The sequence below is a fragment of the Pararge aegeria genome, chromosome 20 (assembly GCF_905163445.1).
Source record: "Pararge aegeria chromosome 20, ilParAegt1.1, whole genome shotgun sequence".
Lineage (NCBI taxonomy): Eukaryota > Metazoa > Arthropoda > Insecta > Lepidoptera > Nymphalidae > Pararge > Pararge aegeria.
This window is the reverse complement of record NC_053199.1, coordinates 15,448,393-15,471,667: the sequence shown is the minus strand read 5'-3', so window position 1 is coordinate 15,471,667 and position 23,275 is coordinate 15,448,393. Positions and strand designations below refer to the sequence as shown.

General features: G+C 36.5%; 2 protein-coding genes across 3 annotated transcripts in view; one reads left to right on the top strand and one right to left on the bottom strand.

The window, feature by feature from the left end:
• The window catches only part of LOC120632686 (bumetanide-sensitive sodium-(potassium)-chloride cotransporter), a 58,779-nt gene extending 52,495 nt beyond the window's left edge, over positions 1-6,284 (bottom strand). For both annotated transcript variants that reach the window (XM_039902651.1, XM_039902652.1), the window contains exon 1: positions 5,559-6,284. In XM_039902651.1, coding sequence (XP_039758585.1) covers positions 5,559-5,939 — 381 coding nt within the window. In that variant the 5' untranslated portion in view covers positions 5,940-6,284. The remainder of the gene's footprint in view (positions 1-5,558) is intronic.
• Positions 6,285-8,042: 1,758 nt separating this feature from the next.
• LOC120632789 (arrestin domain-containing protein 2-like) lies at positions 8,043-15,702 on the top strand. Its single transcript, XM_039902798.1, has 8 exons — positions 8,043-8,287; positions 8,992-9,144; positions 9,888-10,096; positions 11,215-11,397; positions 12,301-12,486; positions 13,280-14,080; positions 14,370-14,442; positions 15,185-15,702. The coding sequence occupies exons 1-8, from the start codon at positions 8,173-8,175 to the stop codon at positions 15,193-15,195; spliced, it is 1,731 nt and encodes a 576-aa protein (XP_039758732.1). The 5' UTR covers positions 8,043-8,172; the 3' UTR covers positions 15,196-15,702.
• The last annotated feature ends 7,573 nt before the right edge of the window (positions 15,703-23,275 follow it).

Genomic DNA, 23,275 nt, shown 5'->3' with positions numbered 1-23,275 from the left:
AACCCGATGCCTGAGAGTTCTCCGTAACGTTCTCAAAGGTTTGTGAAGTATACAAATCCGCAATTGGCCAGCGTTGTGGACTACGGCCTAAACCATTCTCGTTCCTAGAAGAGGCCAGTAATGGGTGGATAATGATGACGATGACTTAAGAGAGTTTTTATATAGTTTTAAATATCGGACTATGGCCTTAGTACAAGATTTGATCCATGCTTGCAAACGAAGAGTCGTTTTCGAGTATGGAAATACTTGAACATCGGAGTCAAATGAATCATATTTACATTGTGTTAAAGCTCAAAGTTGTCTAAAATTGTTAAGCTCGGGGTTTTGTCTGAACGTTTGTAATACAAAAATCTTAAGTACAGGATGTTAGACTCTAATGCGAATCACATAAGTCCATTTTACTTTGACTATACATAGTTTAACGCGTAAACGACTTCGCGATAGCGAGCAAATACCTACCTTTTGTACCTACTGAGCCACACCGAAGCATGGTCGGGTTTAAAAAAAAAACACCTAAGTACGGATCATACGTGTGCACGGAGGTTTCCTTACTAACTATATCCTCGCGCCCGGCCCACTTGATGTACATTTTTTTAATTATTATAAGTTAGCCTTTGAATGCAATTTCTGATGATATTCGCGGCATCGTACCGGAACGCTGAACCACTTGGTAGCACGTCTTTGTCCGTAGGGTCGGCTTTAGCCTTAGGCCTTAAGCCTTAGAGAAAGTTCTAAAATTAATAAATTTCCAAATTGTCCCTGCCGACGACCCGGAACCTTCTTATAAGACCACAGCGCTGACCGCTGCACTAGGAGAGTCCGATAAAAACTTTATTTAGATAAAGTACCCACCATTGTGTCATTATCCATTGATATCGCTTATCTAATTCCCATATACAAAGCATACAAAGCTTTTCATTATTTAACATTACACAAACCTCTATGTCATCTGTGTGTTTACACTATCATTAAAACAGTTCATTGTAGCCAAAGCTAATATATATTGTGGGCAGCATACGGCTTATAATGGCATTTCAATGTTTAAGCGTTCAGGTGTATTCAGATTAGAGGCTGATAAACTTTTTGTTCCATATGTATTCGTGTGAGTCAGTTCCTGTTGAAATAACTAAGCCTACAGTAGGTAGGTACCTACCGTTGTATTGTAGAGATTCGTTTTTTTTTCCGAGATAAAACGAATTAGTACCTAATTAGTATTTCATAATTATTACGAAACAAAGAAGCTTTACCACCAGCCCGGCTAGCATCATCGTCATCATCAACATTTCAGCCTGCGGACGTCCACTGCTGACCACAGGCCTTTCCAAAGAAGCGCCACCACACCCGCAGGGTGATTACGTATCTCGTGACAGCAATGCGACAGGCGTAAATCTTGCAATCACTACTGTCAAACGTCACTTTTCTTTATTTATTGTATGGAAAAGTGACGTTTGACAGCAGTGATTGCAAGATTTACGCCTGTCGCATTGCTGTCGCGAGACACGTAATCACCCTGCCGGTCATCAGCCTTCCTCATCCACCCACTCCCCGTCACTATCTAAAGATAGTCGTCGTAGATGTCTTCGATCCAGCTTGAGGGCGTAACAAAATACGCTTGCTTGTTCGTTGCCTCCACTCTAGAACTTTGCTGATCCAACGGCCATCCCACCTAAGATAAGCATGGCCTGCCCATTACTTTTTCAACTTGCTGATAGTTTGGGCTATGTCAGTGACTTTGGTTATCCTGCGGATCTCTTCGTTTCTTATTCCATCCTTCAGCGAAACTCCCAAAATGGCCCATATTTTATTCCTTGGAAAGGAGAAAATGCCATCTTCTCCCACACTTTTTCAACTCTCCGAGCATTGGCGCACGTGTGGAAATAATGTCCAAATAATATTATTTGTATTGTTGTTTTAAGTATGGGGGTAAATTTGTTCTGTTTCATATTTTTTATTTATACTCTTTATTTGTACACCAAATCAAGTTCAGAAAAACAAAAAAAGGAAAAGACATTTCATGTTGCCGGGCTGCAAAGCACGAGTCTCCTCCCACAATAAGAAGAGTTAAGGCCGTATTCTAGCACACTTACCCAGTGCGGATTGGTGGACTCCACACGCCTTTCAGAACGTTATGGAGAACTCTCAAGAAAGCAGATTTCCTCACGACATTTTCTTCCACCATTGAACCAAGTGATATTTTGATTGCTTAAAACGCGCATAACTTAGTTAATAGTTTGAGGTGCATGCGAGCATTCGAACTCTATCCCCACGAAAGTGTGACCAAGTCTTAAACACTTGTCTATCACCGCTTCATGCGCCTGTAATTACACCGGCAACCACGCGCTTCAGATCAGTACACAGCAACGCTGCTACGCGGTAATAAGCACGGCGGTAGTACTTCCTTGGACAAGCTCTGTTACTGAAAGCTCTATCGCTATTCACTAGGGGCCTCTAGGGGTCTCCGGTACGTTGATTCCAGTACAGGAATCGTTTCTCGTCCTACTTTGTCCTAGCGATAGATGAGATAACGGCTAGACATAAATTTTTAGACAGAATATAAGCCATCTTATGCAAAAATTGCAAAATTTTGACGCGTCCGGGGGTGGCTTTTCCGGTATAAGGACCTTTTATGTCCGTGCAAGCTAAATCCGATGAAGGTCGGTGTAATGCTTCTTACACAAAGAAGCTTTTAAAAATCTCTCTGGCACAGTGGCAGGGTATGCACAGGGTATACAGATGATATAAAATAAAGAAATTATCCAGTACGAGTTATAAAATCTAAGGGGTAGGCTTTTTAAACTCGTACAATGCCACTTAAGTTTTTATTAACCCGTACTGGGGATTTTTTTATTTTACATCATCTGCGAGCTTAGTGTATATCTTGTATACACGCCACTGTTTGAGCGGTGTGGCTTTTTATAGGTGGGATACCCGGTAGAGACAATTTGGGAATTTATTAATTTCTGAATTTTGTCTAGTCTGATCCGGTGGCCGTAGGGTAGTAAACCCTACTATAAAAGGCGTATCGCCAGCAGTGGCGTGCATAGAGGGTATGCACAGAGTATGCAGGTGATATAAAATGAAGAAAATTTTCAGTAAGAGTTATAAATAAACCTAAGCATAGGCATTGTAAGAGTTATAAAAGCCTACCCTCAAGTATTTATAAAACATACTGGAGATTTTCTTCATTTTATATAATCCGCATACCCTGTGCATACCCTCTATGCACGCCACTGATCGCCAGGCGATTTTGCGTTCCGGTACAACGCCGCGTTGAAGACGATAAGGGGTATGGATCTAATATAACTGCCATGCGCTAGCCCTTAACCGTTTTAGACTGCATCGTCACTTAAGTACCCGTGAGATTATTATAGCTTGTAGACGAAAAAAAAGCATATCCTAACAAAATCTGCGCACGGTACTAACGAACGTAGGGAAAACACACACAATCAAACGAGCACACTTTCGTCTGTTATTTCGGAGTTTTAGCGACTAAACCATACAGTGCGTTTTCTGACGCTATTTTGTAATACTGTTATTAAGCCATGAGCGTTTACTGTAGAAGTGCGGGCGTTAGTAGCCCGTAGTCAGTGGCGTACGTAGAGGGTATGCAGATGATATACAATTTAGAAAATCTCCATTACGAGTTATAAAAAAACCTATGGATACGCATTGTAAGAGTAATAAAACATTTATACTTAAGTATTTATAACTCGTACTCGATTTTCTTCATTTTATATACCATAAGTACCCTCTATGCACGCCAATGCCCGAAGTCCTGCCCCGTGGCCCAGTGGGGATTGGTGGACACCACACACCTTTGCGAACATTAAGAAGAACTCTCAGGCATGCAGGTTTTCTCACGACGTTTTCCTTCACACTTGAAGAAAGTTTTATTTTAATTGCTAACTTAGAAAAGTTAGAATTGCATACTGGGATTCGAACTTGGCCACCAGAAAGTGAAGTCGAAATCCTATCTACTGGACTATCTCCGCTTCACTAGACCAATGAGGAGGACGAGGAGCATACAAATGTGATCCTAAGGGTACTGATTCAAATTGAACCGCCACCCATGAACATTGCAGTACCAGGGGTGCCACAAATATGTTGCCAACTATTCAGTTATTTGTTAATACACCCTTTAAAATAATTACTCAACACACACTTCTAAAATTGTCTGGCAGGTTGACTGGTAAAGTGAAGTAATCTTCAGGATTCATGAACAAAACCCTACTGAAAATCAGCATTGCAGTATATTCCTAGGCAGATACAGTCATGGTACTGCAACAGAGCTGAAGAGTTGAAACATTTCCCACAACAATGCAACTTACTTTTTAATTATTATTGTTTTATTTTCTCTTTTTTTAATATTCATTTGTATGTTGTTATAAGAATTTATTGTAGTCAACTAATTACTATAATTATTATAATAATTATTAACTTTTAAGGGTCTTTCACATTCAATTTAGGGCTTTACTAAGCTGCTACTTTGCTGAATGTTGGAAGTTATCAGGAAAGTTTTTCAGTCAGGTAAGAACAGGTATTTATAGTGCAGTCCAAGTTTGAGAAGGCAACTAAGGAATAAAGTTGCAATAATGAAACTGAACACTGTTACCCACATTACAAACAAATAGTTATTTGAGTTGTGATGGTTATGCCAAATACAAAAACATTATCAATGATGGTCCAAGAGGCCAGCCATACAAAAAATATCAAAATCACAACCACACCAAATTCACATAGACACAATGACTTTCACATCTTCATGTTGAAAGTCATTGTGTCTATGTGAATTTTGAGTTTACATTTTACTTTTGTCTGCAAAACCTGAAGTTATTTAAAAATGTTGGTAATTTTATATTTATTCCTGGGAATCCATATCAGGCTGAGCTCCAGCAAAGGTGGAATAGTTTTAGCTAGTGATATAAAGAAATCAGCTAAATCTATTCATTATTATAATAAAAATATATACTTAGAGCAATCTCTGGTGCACCTTGGTTCACACGGACTGACGAAATTCACAAATATTTGGAAATACCAACCATCAAAGAGGAAGTGAACAAATACTCCAAGAAACACAAACTCAGACTCGAGCAACATCCCAATATCCTGGCACAGAGACTGCTTACAGACACAAACACTAAACGTCTGAAGAGATGGCATATACTAGACTTGGACAAAAGATAAAGCTTTACTTACCAGACCATAATTAACTCTATAGGGGAGGATATTCACTGGAATACCCCTCAAAATCAAACAGCATGTAAACATACAATCTGATTATGGCTGGAAAAGCCGATGGCAGATAGATATAATGTGAAAAAAAAAAAAAAATAATAATAAACATAGTTCTGTAGGTATAAACAGACAGTAAAACAAATGGTTTTTTTATGTTGTCATCATTCTTCGGCAACATGGGCGGTCTGCTAGGCTTCTGGAACAAGCTGGAGTGGCTGGAGTAGCAAGCTCAGCAGGGAAGAGTTTGAAGTACAACAAGCAGATAGCTTACGGGCGGGCAACGGCCCAGTGAGAAGAAGAAGTTGGCATCATAATATTCTTACCTGAAACCTGGTGGTGGATGGTTGATCCTTAAATCTCGACGGTTTCTCAATATCCCGGAAGCTGCTTTTCGTCACTGGCGATTTGGAGCGGACGAGCCCGCCGTTTGACACGGAATCTGGTAACAGCTTGTCCTTCTCGGCCTCTTTCGCCCTGAAGTGGAGCCCTGACTCCACATCCACGTCGCTTTTTATAACCTCAGAGGGATACTGTATGTTCCCATTCGTCGCCGCCATGGACTTTGCGGAACTAATCTTCCTAAATCGTCCAATAATAACGTCCTCCTCATCATTCACAGATATAGTCACTTTTTCTGCAGCCTTACTGCTGTTCGGTACAGTACTCACCGGGCTTAATTCTATATCTTTCTGCGAAGATCCCATTTTGTAGTCAATTCTTATATTAAAAACTCCGAAATATATTACCGGTTAGTTCAAAAACAGCATTTCACGAGCCAACAATTTTATTGAATGAAGTTGAAAGTTCGTATACAAAACTGTACGTGAAGTATTAAAATAAATAGTATTCTAAATTTTATTTGGCTACGTGCATTTTAAACACGCGAATAAACCCGCTAAACCACGTTTTTCAATTTAAAATCATTTCAGAAAAGCACTTATAGTACAAAGAAGTTTAAAATATATAATAATTTTAAAAACGTGAAATTTCACGCCAAAACACTGACATAAATTTTACACCTTTCACGTAAAGTTCATTAATTTGACTGAATGGAAAACAATGCGCGCAACGCGGCATTCACGATGCACATTGCACGACCACAGAAGTCGGAAAACAATTTTACCAAGGATGTCAAAAATAATCGATTTAAATATTTAATCGACTATTTTGCAAAAATAATCGTTTATTATCAAGAAATTTATATTCAATTATTATTATTAAGAATCTTTTTTTATACACTTTACGGAATAAATTATGGCAATTAACTTAATCATTTATTTTTAGACCCGAGCCCTACAATTGTCCGGCAATGGGTTGATAATATGATGATGATGATTATCTTAAAAAAAATAGTAGTCTTCATGGAACTTTAACTGAGTTCACGAGTTCAGTTATAATAAACAAGCTTCACGATAGTAACAAATTAAATCAATGTTTCCATATCAATTTCGATTCACGGTAAGTTCTTATATTGGTGTTTATTTATTTGATATGTGTTATTCATTTACATTCGTGGATTCTAGTAGGTATGAAGATGTTTATAACGGGAAATACTCTATGCTCTTCTTATTTAAATCCTGTTTAAATGAATCCCCTACGAACACTAACCTACTGAGTTTTAAAATATCGATATCTATCCAAAACTATTGCAATTAAGATATCGAATTGCTTTTCAACGGAGAATGATGATGATGAATTTTTGTACCTATACATTCCATACAATGAATTGGGTTGTATATTGTCTTTCAAATCCTACTATAGTCGTAAAAATATAATAGGCCCGTTTTGACATTTGTGCAAGACCATAGAATGTAACTTGGAATGAAACTGAAAGAAACAATAAAATAAAAATCAATTACATACAGTGTTTTAAAAAATACGTAAATTTTTTTGCGACGTTAAATAATATGAAAGAATATATCGCGAGTATTCTTTTTGCGCTTAATTTATCGTAGCATGCAATTTATAATTGTTGCGAAACGTTCCGAAAACAGTTACGTTCTTAGTCTTTTTTTTTTTTATACTAGAGCTGTAACCATTTTTTTACTGAATATCGAAATTAAATATTGTGTAGTAATCTTTACTGCAAAGAATGAGCTTGGTTCTCAAAATGGGTTCTAAATAATGAGTCTGGGTTGATGTATCTGACCAAACGGCACATGACTGAAGCGTCCCCGCGCGCACTGCGCAGTTTTTCGTTCCTCATCTTGTAAAGTTGACTGTGCGCTCGTTTAAGTTTGATATATATTGTTTACTATTACGTTAACTATGGCTCTTCTATTTTGGACATTAATTTAAACATAGTGATTTGACTCGATTTTTGTGTTTGTTGTTATATAGTACTAACTCTGTTTCAAAATGTTGAAAAGTGGACGTATAATCAACAGCCAGTCACGCGTATTGGTTGTGAAGTTAAAGGAATACTTTGAACGAACGAACACTTTACAATACATAATAATATCAATCAAGTACTGATAAAAACTTGAATTGATTTATCGTGAGTATCGAGTCCCGAGTCTTATGGTCCATAACTAGTTACGTCGCGATGACAAATGTCAAAACGGGCCTATTACATTTTTACGACTATATCAAGATTATTTTCTAAGAATCGGAACTAATGATATTATGTCCAGGAATAGATGCAAGTAAATTAAGTCAATTATTCATTTTATTTCCTTTCCCGTGCCACTAAACAAGTTTTTAAGTTAGAGCCTGTACAGCGTACTATCGTATAATAGAATGATTACTGGTCTGTACTCTGTGTTTACTTCCGCTCTATAGTCTATGATAGGGAATTTGGAGTAAATCTTTTCTATTAAATCTGTGTTTACGATTTTATTTTGCTTGTCGCGGGCTGGTGGCGGCTGAGATTTTGCTTGTTCTCATCTCGAAATAATAAATATTTTTGCTGTTTATACTATTTTTTAAAATCTCGTGATGGGGTTCGATGAAGGGCGAATGGTTTTAGACAGCCCTAACGGAACGTACTATTCCGGTCAAACAGTTCAGGGGAAACTGATATTTCAACAAGACAAAGTTAAAAGTTTTCGTGGTAAGCATAATATAATTAAATTCTTCCGATCGTTTTCCACCAAAACGCCGCAAGTTTGTAGTATGTGATTTATGATATCCAAGCGTAATTATATATAATTTGTTCACTGGATTATTTTGAAGCCCAATTTTAACCAGTATAATGTATCTTATCTATATAGCTGTAAAGTCTAAAATACCATGTATTTTTGTTTCCAATATTAAAATTTAAGTTTTCTATCCCAAGATATAAGAACCATTCTCGTATAGCTGTGTCTAAATTGGCCGCTATAATAAAAATGGAAACTCCCTGTTTAATAAGCAATCTTCTTGTGTAGAGTTAATATGCCGATATAATTATTGCTGTAGTATTTGTGCTATTTTTTTATTTTTAAACTTCATTATAATTTACATTTACAGTTTTACATTACAGTCAACATACACAGATTGTGACCTTCCAGCATTGATGAACGATTAAAAAAGTTTAATTAATAAGTTCCCCAGTATACTTTGTAGTATATCTTTCATACACACTTCACTACTAGTGATGAGATGATTATGAATAAAAAAAATAAGTTTAGTAGATAAAAATCAACTTAATGAAATCATTAAGTTGATTTAACAAAAATTATAAAAATTAATAATAATTAATAAAAATTTATTACTGACTACTGTGTTGTCTTTTTTCCCACTAAGATATATGAGTTACATGGGTGTATGTTGCAGGTTTATTCGTGAAACTAAAAGGATTTTGCCATGTTCATTGGACAACAAGACGCACCCGAACAGTCAATGGAAAATCACAAAGTTATACTGTGAACCACAATGCACATGAGGAATATGTCAATACCAAGATGTATATGGTTGGTGGTGAATCAGGTATATGCGTCTTAATATTATTAATGCCTACACTACTAATATAATTAATAAAGGAGTGTGAAATCAAACCATACACGTGTAGACTACAGCCTATCATGGGCCCAGTGCAAATAGGTGGACTCTACGTGCATTTGAAAACATTATGGACAACTCACAGGCATGCAGGTTTCCTTACAATGTTTTTCTACACTGTTGAAGCAAGTGATATTATAATCGCTTAAACTGTACATAAATTAGAAAAGATAGAGGTGGTGCTGGGTTTTGAACTCAGGTGGCTTAAAGTGTAGCCGAAGTCCTAACCCCTAGGTTATCACTGGTCCTGCTTACTATCATTTATATGTGATAATAACTATTAATGTTATTATCACATATAAATGACTAGCTGTTGCCCACAACTTTGTCCGCTTTTGTTTTTGTTTTTTGATAGACATGTGCCTCATGAATTTGGCAGCATACATATTTAGGATAGCTAAGCCTGGTGTAAAATCTTCAAACACTTTCGTCCCCTCTCCCAAGAGGACTGAGCTTAATTTCGGGATAAAAAGCATATATTACTTCTAATACCTTCAGGAATATGTGTAAGTTTCGTGATGATCGGTTTAGTAGATTTTGCATGAAAGCGTAACAAACAAACTTACATTGACATTTATAATATTAGTAGGGATAGTTAAATTGTAGAAACTTGCTCTAAAACTCCTTAATATGAGCTGATGATGATGACGGCAGCAGATCATGTATTTCAGGAGAGCACACAATCCAACCAGGTCACTACGAGTTTCCATTCCATTTCCAATTACCTTCAAACTGTCCATCGTCATTTGAAGGTGAATATGGACACATCAGATATGAGATCAAGGCTGTTGTGGATAGAGCCTTTAAGTTTGACCAGGAGAAGAAAGTTGCTGTCAGGGTGATGGCACCTTTGAATCTTAATTTGGATCCCTATTGTAGAGTGAGTATTCTAGATCTGTACATAGTAATCAACTAGGGAATAATATTCTAGTGGGTAAGGCTTCAGCTTCCCTTTCGAGGTGAATAATTTTGAACCCCCCTTATGTAAACGTTGAGTCCTCTCACGTTTGGTAATTACGTGTGTTTTTAATTTTACCAAGATTAAATATCACTTGCTATACTAAAATATCAACCAATAAATGGGAAAATCCCTTTATGGAGCACTGGGTTGGTACACACTCACACACCAAGTGCTCAAGAGGGTACTTACCTTAGGAGATTCCTAATTATTTATTATTTCTAGGTTTGGCCAATTTTAGGTTGTAGCCATGGATTTTTATCTGAATGAAACGTTATTATTATTATATTATTATTATTATTATTATACTGGTGAAGGAAAACATTGCGAGGAAACCTGCAAGCCAGAGAGTTGTTCATAATATTCTCAACCGCAGTTGGCCAGTGTGCTTGACCACAGCCTAAATCCTTCTCATTCTGAGAGGAGGTATATAGTGGTGCCAATTCTGCTCTACACAAACTAAATTGACAAATATTAAAGAACATCTGTACTGTCAAACCTAAAATGAAAAATGCAAATTGTTCATGTAAGAAAAAAGGAACTGCTGAGTTTCTTGTCAGCTTCTTCTTGGTAGAATTTGAACTTCTTCTGAACGGTTGGTAGAGTCACTACAAACAGACAGATTTCACGATTCAGAAGTGCTAAGCCTACTTGAAATAACAGTATTTTGCATTTTATGAATTTGATTCAATATTGGAAATTAAATAATATAAAATTAGCACAATCTGTAAATGAACTGTTTTAGATTACATTATTTTATCTATACTTTTATCTCAAATGATCCTGTAATAAATATTTCAATACTGCATGCTTTGTATAACTTAAATTTATTTATGTACGTACCTTTATTTTTTTAATTCCACTACAAGTACACAGTACTACAAGTACAAGTGTTTTCATGCGAGCTTGCTGGTATTTGAACCATTTTTAACCACTGGGCTATCACCGCTTCCATACTACCTACAAAATTATATATTTTTTTTTATGTTATGTAAAATAATAGTGTATTCATTCGTTCATCCGTTCGTTCTTTATTGCAGGAGCCGATTGAGATGGAGTTCCAGGAGTCCTACTGCTGTTGCTGCATGAGCTCTGGCTCAACAGAAGCAGTAATAAAGTTGCCCGTCTCGGGCTACTGCCCCGGGCAAACCATACCCATAGATGTGGCCTGCTCTAACAAGGGCAGCGTGGGGATAGACGACATTAAACTGAAGCTCACTAAGGTAAACTACAGTTTTATTTGAAGTTATACTTCTTTAGCTGCGTTAGGAAAAATGACGGGAGTGAAATAATGCGATGTAACGAAGTAACAGGATTTTAACAGGATGAAGGTTGCGAAACCGAGTGAGAGAGAGGGGAATCCCTTTTTACGATGCGCGCGAACACAGCCGCAAAAAACTGACACCCTGAAGTTAGCTATAGTCCTTAAGTAGCGTTATTATACGTTTTAGTCCTTAAAAAAAGCTAGTACAACTTGTCAAAGTCTACGAACTTATTCCGTTCATTTAATAGATTGATGTGTGAAGGAAGGACTGATAAACGAACAAGCAGACTTTTGCATTTATTATCTAATGGAATATAATTAAGTTAGGAGTGTCGCATCAAGCAGATGGCCCACCAAGTGAAAAACCGTCGTTTTAGGGTAAACTATTTAAAAAATTTGAACATTCTCGAATTGTCCCTACCGGGTATCGAACCTCATCATCACCATCATATCAACCCTTTACCAGCCCAGTACACGGCACGGGTCTCCTCCCACAATGAGAAGGGGTAAAGGCCGGAGCACCTTTAAGAACATTACGGAGAACTCCCAGGCAGGCAGGTTTTCTCACGATGTTTTCGTTCACCGACGAAGGAAGCAAGTGATAATGTTCTTACTAATAATTTTAAATGACAATGTGAGATGGTGATAACAAAAAAAAAACACCTGGCTAAGTTGGTTGTCGGCTTCTTCTTAGACCAGGATGGAACCGTCGTAGCTTCCTACCGTGTAATTCTCATGTTATGAACGCATCAAAAGTGCCACCTATGGGCCCTACTTGAATAAAGATATTTTTGACTTTAATTGCGCGAGGGAGTTTTTCAGGTCTGTACTAATATTTATGTAATACGGCTTGTATTTCTAGAAAGTAACATTCATAGCGACGAGCGAGCCCGGCCGGAGGAAAGTGAAGGACACAATAGCAGAGATCCAGAAGGGACCGGTACCGTCCAACACGAGTCGCAACTGGACGGTGGAGATGGGTGTGCCAGCGTTGGACGTTTACAACCTCTCCGGCTGCCAGTACATCCAGCTGGAATATGTATTCAAAGTGAGCGATTTTCCTAATAAAATAATATACGGAAAAAGGCGTCTGGGCGAGACCCGCTGAAAGAGCTTCGCGTTTTATTTTAAAGACACCCACGCTATTAAAAAGTACAACAAATACACGGAAAACGTAACTAGAATACAGCCAATATATGAGTACGAAAAGAAAATATTAGGCATGCAAAGGTGGCTTTATTGCTGCAAGTAGTCCCTTACAGGGAGACTTTCTAAAAAAAAGGGAGATAAAAAAATCAAACTAAAATTATTTTTGCCTCTTAAACGTTGCCACTTACTATGAACGTAATCAGAAAGTCTCACAAGTATTATTTTTATTATATAACTCTTTATTTGTAAACCACATTTACTAAAGGATATACTTAGAAGTAGAATACAAAAGGTGGCCTTATAGCTTAGTAGCGATCTTTGCCAACCACAATTAGGAAATAAAAGTGGAGAACTTACTGCAAATGGTTCAAATTTTTTATAATATATAGCTATAAATAACTACATACTAATAAATTTAACTGATTTACCCAAATGCATCTTACATAATATAATAAATTTAAATATTAAAAAAATAAACTAATAATATTCTTTAACATAACATAAATACTTGAACAGCTAGTCTACTTATAGAGAGTAAATAATTACTATTAATAGTCAAAATTCAAATTCAAAATTAAAAATTCATTTATTTCAAGTAGGCCTAATATAAGCACTTTTGAAACGTCAGTCGACTTTTTAGTTGTCATTGTTTTAGTTTTTTATCAATTTTTGATCTTAGTTTACTTTTTTAGGTTACGGTATGCCCGGATGGATGTCACTCGAATACTGAAGGCTCCCGTCGCATTGTCATTGGCACCGTCCCCCTTGTTGGATTCCAGGACAATGTGCTAAACCCACTTCGTGACCAACTGCCTCAACAAATCACTGTGGCACCACAAACTGCATACCCACCCGTACTTAATGTTTACTCCGATGGTGAACCACCTCAGCCCCTCGAAAACACTCCTTACCCCGCACAACCGTATCCCGGAAATTCGGCTTACCCTCCCGCTAATCCTTACCCGAATGGTAATAATATGCAACCAAATCCTCCGTATCCTCAATCGAACTCGCCGTATCCACCTTCAGGCTCACCTTACGCGCCTAGAAGCTCTGCTTACCCCACTGCAAATCCACCTTACCCTGAAAATCCTCCTCCCTACCCTGGTAATTTAACTGATCCTTCTGCAAATCCGCCGTTCCCAAGTGCAAATCCGCCTTACCCTGCTTCTAATCCGCCTTACCCTGGTGCAAATCCGCCTTACCCCGGGGCTAATTCACCTTACCCTGATGCAAATCCGCCTTACCCCGGTGCAAATCAACCGTACCCGGGTGCAAATCAACCTTACCCGGGTGCAAATCCGCCTTACCCCGGTGCAAATTCGCCTTACCCACCACAAAATGTGCCATACGAAACGAAGCCGAACGTCATGCCAAGTCCTGGAAATATAGGAGGATTGAAAACCGGAAATCTTGGATTTACCGTACCGGGTGAAGCTGGGATGAATGTGCCCCCATTCTTACCGAATTCTGCATTTCAAAATCCTGTCTCTGTAAGTACATCCATAGAAGTATTATATAAAACATGCGAAGATGTGTCACAACCTCTGAGACCTTGATGATATTTCGTGTAAGGATAGCCAGTTGGTTGTCATTGTACTGGTGTACGCCGCTTTTGTTGGTCGCCATCGGCTGTCTGCGTCACAACGGCGCCCACTATACTGTTACAAGTGTCGAACTAACATGGGAAGCAATATGAAGTGATATACTCTATGGAAGGCTTAACATTTGTATTACATTTAACGATAACGTTATTACTACCTTTGTTTTTTTTTTGTGCAGCCCGTGCCCGCCAACCCGTACGCTACGGCGAGCGCGCCAGATATGAACTCCCCTGACAGCACGCTCCCAGAAAGTAAGTTTTCGTTATTAGAGATATAATAAAAAGCTTTCCTTTTATCTAAAATACAAAAGGTAGGTATTGAATGTTACTGTTAGAAATCATAGTAGGGTCAGATAATAAGGGGGACCAGAAAATTCGGGTCTCCACTCAGAATGAGAAAGGTTTAGGGCGTAGTCTACTACGCTGTTCAAGTGTGGAGTAGAAGAAGAAGATAAAGAAGAAGAAACACTTTATTGCTCGTAAACACACAGGAAAAGAAAAATATACAAAAATACCAAAAATGTATACTGAATGTAAATACATAGATAATTTAAATAAATAAACGTAATATATAAAATATATATAACATACATAATATATAAAAGTACTTCCTCATGAGGCAGCGAGAATTTAGAGGTGGAGCTGGCAAGAGTACTTAGTCGGTGACTAAGTACACTTGCCAGCTTGCGCACCTCTATAATATTCAACTTATAACGGAATTACGAAACACTGTTGAAGGGTGCACAAAATACCCTGAAAAATATTAAATTAAAAGAACATATTTATTTTTTCCATACAAACTAATTTAAAACATTCTAATTGTTTATCATCAGTAGGGTTGTTATGACAATGACAAGATAAAAGACAGACACGTGCATAGTACCTACGTTACCCGACACATACCTAATAAAGAGACAGGGTTCACTTGATTTTACTTTTGCATGTAAGAAATTAAAACCTACAACAATAACGCAGTGACGTTTTTTTGTTACAGAAAAAGATTAACTGCGGGGTTCCCGATCACCGCAAGTATCAGCTAGGGTTATAGGACAGACGTACGCACCCATACCTAAACCCACAAACGCACACGCAAACCTACGTCTAAACAAAAACGTAACGCACCTTAAACGCACGTCCCCACGCACAAGCGTTGCAGTGCGTCTAGGGTAACCCCACTCGACAATTTTACTTCTCGCGACACGTAAATCGCGCTGTGAAACTCTTTTTACACCCGCACATGCATGCAGTACCATACGTTACACTGTTACCCTAAAATATCTTTTTTTTTTAAATTCTATTAAAAGGTATCCCTTGACTTCGATTTCACCAGCACGGCTAGCATAGACAAGAGATCCGATTTTTATCCCCGATTATATCATCTGGCAAGGGAAAAAATTTATTTGTCCCACAAAAGCACGACAACAGCCAGGGAAGTCTACCCTTGATTTGATTATTTGACGGTCGATTGGCACAGTGGGCAGCGACCCTGCTTTCCGAGTCCAAGGCCGTGGGTTCGATTTCCAACTGGAAAATGTTGGTGTGATGAACATGAATATTTTTCTAGGTGTTTATCTGTATATTATAAGTATTTATGTAGGTATATTACTCAAAAACATTCAGCTATCTTAGTACCCATAACACAAGCTACGCTTACTTTGAGGCTAGATGGCGATGTGTGAATGTCGTAATATATTTATTTATTTACTATTATTTCCACCCCTACGCCCATGCTCGAAGAGTGGATAAGAATTGTAGAAGATAAACTTTTTGTCCTTTCCCCTTGGATAAAAATATGCCCTGGCATTCAGGTGTCAAGTGATTAGTAGTGGGGAAAACGGAAGCCGGAAGAGCATTCCAGGTCTTTGCGGTGTGCATCAGAAACGAGGCAGCAAACAGCTTCTGGGGCAATATAGGAATTTATATATATTTTGTCTGGTGGGAGGCTTCTGCCGTGGCTAGGTACCACCCTACTGACAAAGACGTGCCGCTAAGCGATTCAGCGTTCCAGTATGATATCGAAGAAACCGACTAGGGGTATGGGATAAATATATCTGCCATACTCCCTAACAGATTAGTCCACTACTATCTTAGACTGCATCATCACTTACCACCAGATAAGATTGCAGTCAAGGGTTAACCTGTGTAATGAGAAATTCAAAAAATTACGATTATATTTAGACATATTTTAGATCAGGTGCTGCCAACTTAAGAAAATATTAAACCGCAGTGTATGAACAAAAAAAAGTCGTGCATAGGCAACTATTCATCACAAAGTACTTAAATCTATTTTTAACTTTATAAGTACATATTATATATATATTTTTATTATATTTTTTTTAATTACTTAATATTTTCTTACAAGGTTACTTTGGAAAGAAATACTAGGACTACATAGTGTTATAAATACTTGATTTAGAGAAAGGCATACAATTTCGCTTTTTAATAGAAAAGTTTCCTGAAAAAAATTGACAACCCTAAATAATTATAATGAATATAGATTTCATCTACACGTGTTTGTGTGAGCGTGTGTGAATGAAACTTTTTTACTGCTGGCATAGTAATACGTGGTTGCACTAGTTCTTAACTGTAAACACAGATATTGTTATATTCACCAAGTAATTTTTTTTAACAAAACTTGGTACAATTATTATTTTTTTAAATGTCAAAATTCCAGGAAAATGGAACAAAAGAAATTTAATTTTTATAAATACCCCATGTAAACGTATAGTATACACTTTATATCGGTTTATTTACTATGGGGTAAACCATGTTAACGTATAGTATAAAATGTATACTATAGGTTTATATAGATTATTCATTGTATACAATACAGACAAAAGATTTACTTCTTAATATTATATTATAAGACAACATTTTTGAACATTTTAAAGTCTCATACATAGTGGGGTGTCCATTTTTATACACGAGAATTAATTTATTAACATAATAAACAGGGTCGTGTTGAGCCAATATTGTGTCTTACAGATTTATAACATAATTTTTCTATTTAGAATAAGATTTCATATTATTTTATTTTTTAAGCGTAGGTCTTATTGAAAAATTAAAATTGTTATATTTTTAAAAACATTGACAGTAACTACCTAGAATTCTACCTCATATAGTCTTATGGCACATAACTCCTAATATACGACAGTTAATACGATATTTTAAAGGTGACATTTTAGGAGTGATCTGATGCAGGACACATTTTAAAAGGGTTGGGCCATACAAATAAACGTGGCATAACGACGGAATAGTTATTCTTTGTTTGTCACTGTCTGGCATTTGAAAGGTGCTCTTGACTGACACTGAACCCGCCAGCCTGCATCGCAGCGCGTTGGTGGGTCCTAGTTTGGAGGCCAGTACTGTGCCCAGCGCTGGGAAACCAATGTGCTGAGAACGATGATGAAACGCTAATTTATTACAATGTCTACTTGTCATTCAGGGATATGATGTTTTAAATGTCCGCCTTGTACCTTTATGCATTTTCCACACCGTTTAGTATTTAGAGTATCATTTCCAAACGTGTCCAAGATTAGCTCTGAGTGGAAGTTAACCAAACACTGCATTCCGACGTTATGCCAGGTTTATTAATAGAACCCAGAAAGAAGATCTCAGAAATTTAAGGACGATATAATTTCGCTGCCCGACCGCTCCCAAAATGTCACACTGCAGTTCCTAACGGGCATTTACATAAGCATTTGTGGCATGGCTACGTAAAACAGACAAACTCATATACTCTTTTATATCAATAAGACATTCTGATTGCGGCCTACGTAATTTTTATTATTTTTAATTATTTTAATTCTGTGATTCAGTTTTAATCACCTATAAGGCATATATTTTATAATGATGACTTTTTTTATACCTTTTAATGTTAATTACTATAAATGCAACTACTTAAATTGTCTTTCGTACAATTTTAGAATATAAGACATGCTTTTTTACTTAATAATATTATGTTACCCAATTTTATGAGAGATTTATATAAAGTTATATCTCTTTAGTTAAGGCGTAGTGCTTGTCCAGGTGAAGCTAGTTACGCGCGAGTTGAGTCGCGTGTTGATGCGATTGTGATATACAAAATGTTCATACATTCCTCCCACATGTATAATTATGCGCCGGTTTTCGTTTACTTAAGTTAGTGTAGTTGCGAGCAAGCGACCCTAAAGGTGCTATGAATCGTGCGACGGAACCTGCGAAGGAGATAAATTCAGTAGCGGCGACTGGCGGCCACCCATACGTTTAACATCGCACGACTTGTATCATGGCCAGCATAATGGAAGTGGCCAACACACACCTGACAATCCGTCCTAGAAAGTAAAATCGCCCATAAAACAAGTCATCTCAACTCAACGCGCGACTACTCGCACGTAGAACACTCCATCTGGACCTTTTTATAGATTAAAATAGTAAAGGAAGATTGTTATCGCCATATATTAAGTACAAAGCTCGGGTAGAACTATTGTCTGTGTCGGATCGTTTGACTTATTATTGATTACGATAGATGGCGTTACTGTGTAAGTTGAAGTATGATGTAAGTGCAACTATTAAGAATTTCGAAGAATTAAGAAATTCGTGTAAGAAAATAATGAGTCGTCGTTCTCCAGCGGCCTAGCCACGCACGCACGGTAAAGGAAGCCAATAATTAAACAGTCAATTTCACAGTGACCATTCGTTGAAGTTTGAAGCGTCTGTAAAAGTAAGCGCTTTATTGCATTATTTTTGCATTTACCTTCATTATTAAAATTTAATTTTTCATAAATAACAGTGATTGAAAAAAGGTAATTGCTAAACACAATCTTTTGTAATATAGTAAAACGTAATTTTTACTCCACTGTGAACCTTTTCCCTGGCATTAGTTCAATTTGGTCTGGTCTGGTGGAAGGTTTTGGCCGTGGCTAGTTACCACCCTACCGACACAGACGTGCCGCTAAACGATTTAGTGTTCCGGTACTATGTCGCGTGGAAACTGATTAGGGGTATGAGTTATGACTACCGTACCTCCCTAACAGGTTAGCCCGCTACCAACTTAGACTGCATCATCACTTACCATCAAGCGAGATTGCAAAAGGGTTTACTTGAAGGAGAATAAAAAAGTTTTTCTCTGGAGTTGCACTGATGGATATTTTCCTAACGAATGGATTATAAGTCAGTAATTGAACTTCGAACTTTAAGAGAAGATGAGAGTGTATACTCGTGGATTCGTGTCAAGCTATTTACCATGAATTTCACATACAAAGATTTTTTTTTGTGAGAAATATAAAATTAGTATGAGAATTTTTTCTATGAAGTATTCATATTTTTTCCGTTTAGATGAAACTCAATATGTATGACCCGGTAATACTTCCGGAGTTCTTTTCCTCAATGTAAGTAGCGCTTCCATTATGTGATGTGACAAAGGTTTTGTTACTTTGATAATAAAAAAATACCATGAACCATCAAAGTAGATCAGATTTTAACACCAGTTGATATCTTACAAATTAAGTTTGCTCTGTATTAGTTGACAACGTTTAAAAATACAGCCATTCTCTTATCATTATTTATAAATTTTGAAATTTTCTTTAACAATAATTTAAAGTAACAATCTTCCTTATAGTTTTTAAAAATAGCTAGGTATAAGCTTAGTTTAACTAAAGCTTTTATGCAGTTTGTGTGTCATTCGCTCGCTAGTCTATATCGGAATAATAAATAGTCTTTGTTGAAAACAAACCGATTTTTTCAATGTTATGGCCAAGAACAAAAACGGTGCTAAGAAATAAAATTATTAAAAAAATAAGCCTTATTAATTTTTAAGCTTAAAATATTACAAAGCCTGACCAGAAAAATAAAAAACCCGTTCCGGTGGCGGTACTTTTCATGGCAACATATTTGCCCGCATATGACAGAATAATTAACGTATAGTTAATAATAGTTCAATTTCTATCCACAATAAGGCGAGGTCTTTAATTTTCCTGGTCAGGCTTTACAGACTAACTTTAACGTTGTTATGATATATATAAAATAATTGCAGTGCCTTGAATGGGCTATTGAATTTTTATGATTTTTTGATCACTTTGAATGTTAATCTTTACAAATAAAATTTTAAGTATTATGTAATTATATGAAGAAACGAATAAATATTTTACTGGAAACACTGTTTTTATTTACATTGTGTTATTTATTTTTTTATTATTCACGTCCTGAAAGTCATCCTCCCGGCAACTGTGTTTCCTGCCACGTATAATTTGAGTACCTTTAAGGCTAGAGTGAATAGGCTTTTTCTAGGCAAGCGTGCTCCAACCTAGACCTCATCATTGCTTTCTAACGGGCATGATTGTCGTTAAACGCTGGCCTATCGTTAATAAAAAAAAATATGACTGTTTGGACGCTGCATTTGCCTCTATCTCATCATCATCTATGAACCCATGACCGGCCCACTACTGGGCACGGGTCTCCTCCCACCATAAGAAGTTTAGGGTTATGTTTCCTAACGATGTTTTTCTTCACTGTTGAAACAATTGATATTTTAATTGCTTCAACAGTGAAGTAATGTTAAACTTATCGAAGTTGGTGGTGTGTGCAGGTGGGATTCGAACTTGGCCCCGCGATAGTGATACCGAAGTCCTAACAACTGGGCTATCACCGCTTTTTTATTATTAGTTAGGTTAAATGGGACCGACCAATAATATACTTTGCGAGGAGCCTACTATGATCCTAACAACATGCGCTAGGTACCGGTTTCTGGCTCGAACCTTACATTGAATCTGGAATGGATTTGTTATTCTGTATCAGGAATTTGTTATAGAAAAAGAAAAAGCCAGTTTCATTAATTATACATTTATTGTAGAAATAACCATTTTGTTAGTAACAGTAAGTATAATATGTTCTATAAATGCATTCAACGCCCAAGTGTAATTTTTCCATATTTATCAAATAAACAAACGTCACATCGGCTGCAGCACAGAGGATATTTGAGATATAAACCATTCGTTAGTGTATACCGTCCCGTCCCTTAAATAATGGGTAAATCTTAAGTAGAAGATACGCCCAAAATATATCACTACAAAATTAAATTAAACGTTTAAATTGTCTCCCCCCCCCCACGTGAATGCATCTGCATCTCCTAATAAGGAAAACTTTTGTACATATTTGAAAAAATGATTTAACCTTAATACCATTTGTAAGTGCCTAAATGATTTATGTGACTTATGCCCGTTTTCACTAAACCTAGGAATCGCTTAATTGAATGCCTAGTAATTTAAGTGATTCCTAGAGAGTAAAAACGATTCACGGACTCAAATGTGATGTCCGGCGAGGTTGTGCGCCGCCTAAAGTTACGACACCGATTCGGCGGATCATAAAGTTTAGAGGACTCCTAAACTGACACTTGGCAGATGAAAAATATATTAAATCGGTTTTTTATTATCCTATTTTTTACATAAAATTGATAAATATGATAATACTAACCACACCTTGTGGCATGAACCATAGACAAGTTAGGCTATATGAGTTGCAAAGAAAATGTATGCCAAGAAATCTTCTTTGATTAGGCGTTACTTAAATCAGCATTCGGTACAGCAAACGGGAATAAATCAGCATTCGTTATAAAATACCCACAGACTGCACACTGTTGTAAAACCGGTTAGATTTTTTCCAATCCCATAAAATTTTTGCCACCATCTTTGTCAAATTCCACATGCAAGTTTATACCAATTTGCAAACCTTGATAAAGGTTCAAAAATAATGGTTCAGTGTATTTTTTTTTAACATTCGATTGTTTTTCATTTGGGTCATCTTAATCAAAGAAAAATAATTACCCTATTTTCCGACACATTATGTAATAAAATATTTTTCATTGGTAAACTTATTTTAGCAGCAACAGAATAATTTTTCACCCTACTTGTTTTTTTTTTAACTGATAAAATGAGTTATAGATAATTGGGTGATGTATCTTCACTAAGTTAGCGTGACCTCATTTTACTAATTATTTTTTATTTATTCATTTCCATAGTAAAGCCAAAACGTATGTACCAATGAATTTCCAAAAACATTCTGCGCAACTGTCCTTCAAGTGCGCTTGTACCGAACGTTTGTTTATTTGAAAACTTGCACTAGGGGTTATGGATAACCATAGAGTAAATGCTTTATAGTCTTACATCGAGTATAATTAAAAAAATCGAGAATGTACGAAAATAAAATATAATAAAAAACTTCAATAAAATATTAAGGCGGAAAAATAACCTTTGCAAATATAAACTCTGAAATAACACTAGATAAATAGGGCGAAAAATATATCCTCCGTTTTCAAATATTTTTTTCTGAGATTGTCATCTTAAATTATTTAATGTTAATTGTGTTATATAGAAATATTAGATGTATAGAAATGTTATTTGATTGAGATTACAAGCGCGACTTTTACGCTTCATCTATTATACAAAGTTGTAAATATGGCACATTCGGTATCTATAAATTATTATATCATAGCATTGAGTAATAATTCCTACGTACCAGAGAATCTGATCGCACGCCGATGGTCTCGCGGTTGACAATGATATCATAGAATTATGTGTTCATTTGATTTTCTTGAGTTACTATTAGTTTTTGAGTAGCCGAGAGGGTTTTTCAATCAGCTTTTCAGATCAAGGTTCCAGAACACACTTCGAATCGGTCAATCGTAGATAGACCTAGTAAAAGATTGGCTCGCTCGCAACCGAAGCGTTGTTTTCGCATATCAAACTTTGTACCGTCAAAGTAAAATTAACCTAATGCCTCTCGTTACAGAGTCGCAAATCTTGTCAAAAGTCCGAGCTAAAGAGTTATAATTTGCGACATTATTTTCTAGTGCGTAGTACATTATTATCAAAGCTATTTTTCTGTATTCTTTTTATATATATTTATTAACTGACATATTATTAAAATATAAAAAGCTATAAAAATATATGTTTATCAAAAAGTTATATTTATGTACATTGCTCTTAAACAAATATTACACAAATGTCTTGATAAGGGCTTGGAATCCGGTAGAAATTTCAAACCGGTTTGTATTATGAAACCTTGTATCGGCATCATTTTAAAGGTTTGGGTGTTGTTTATTTAACCGGTT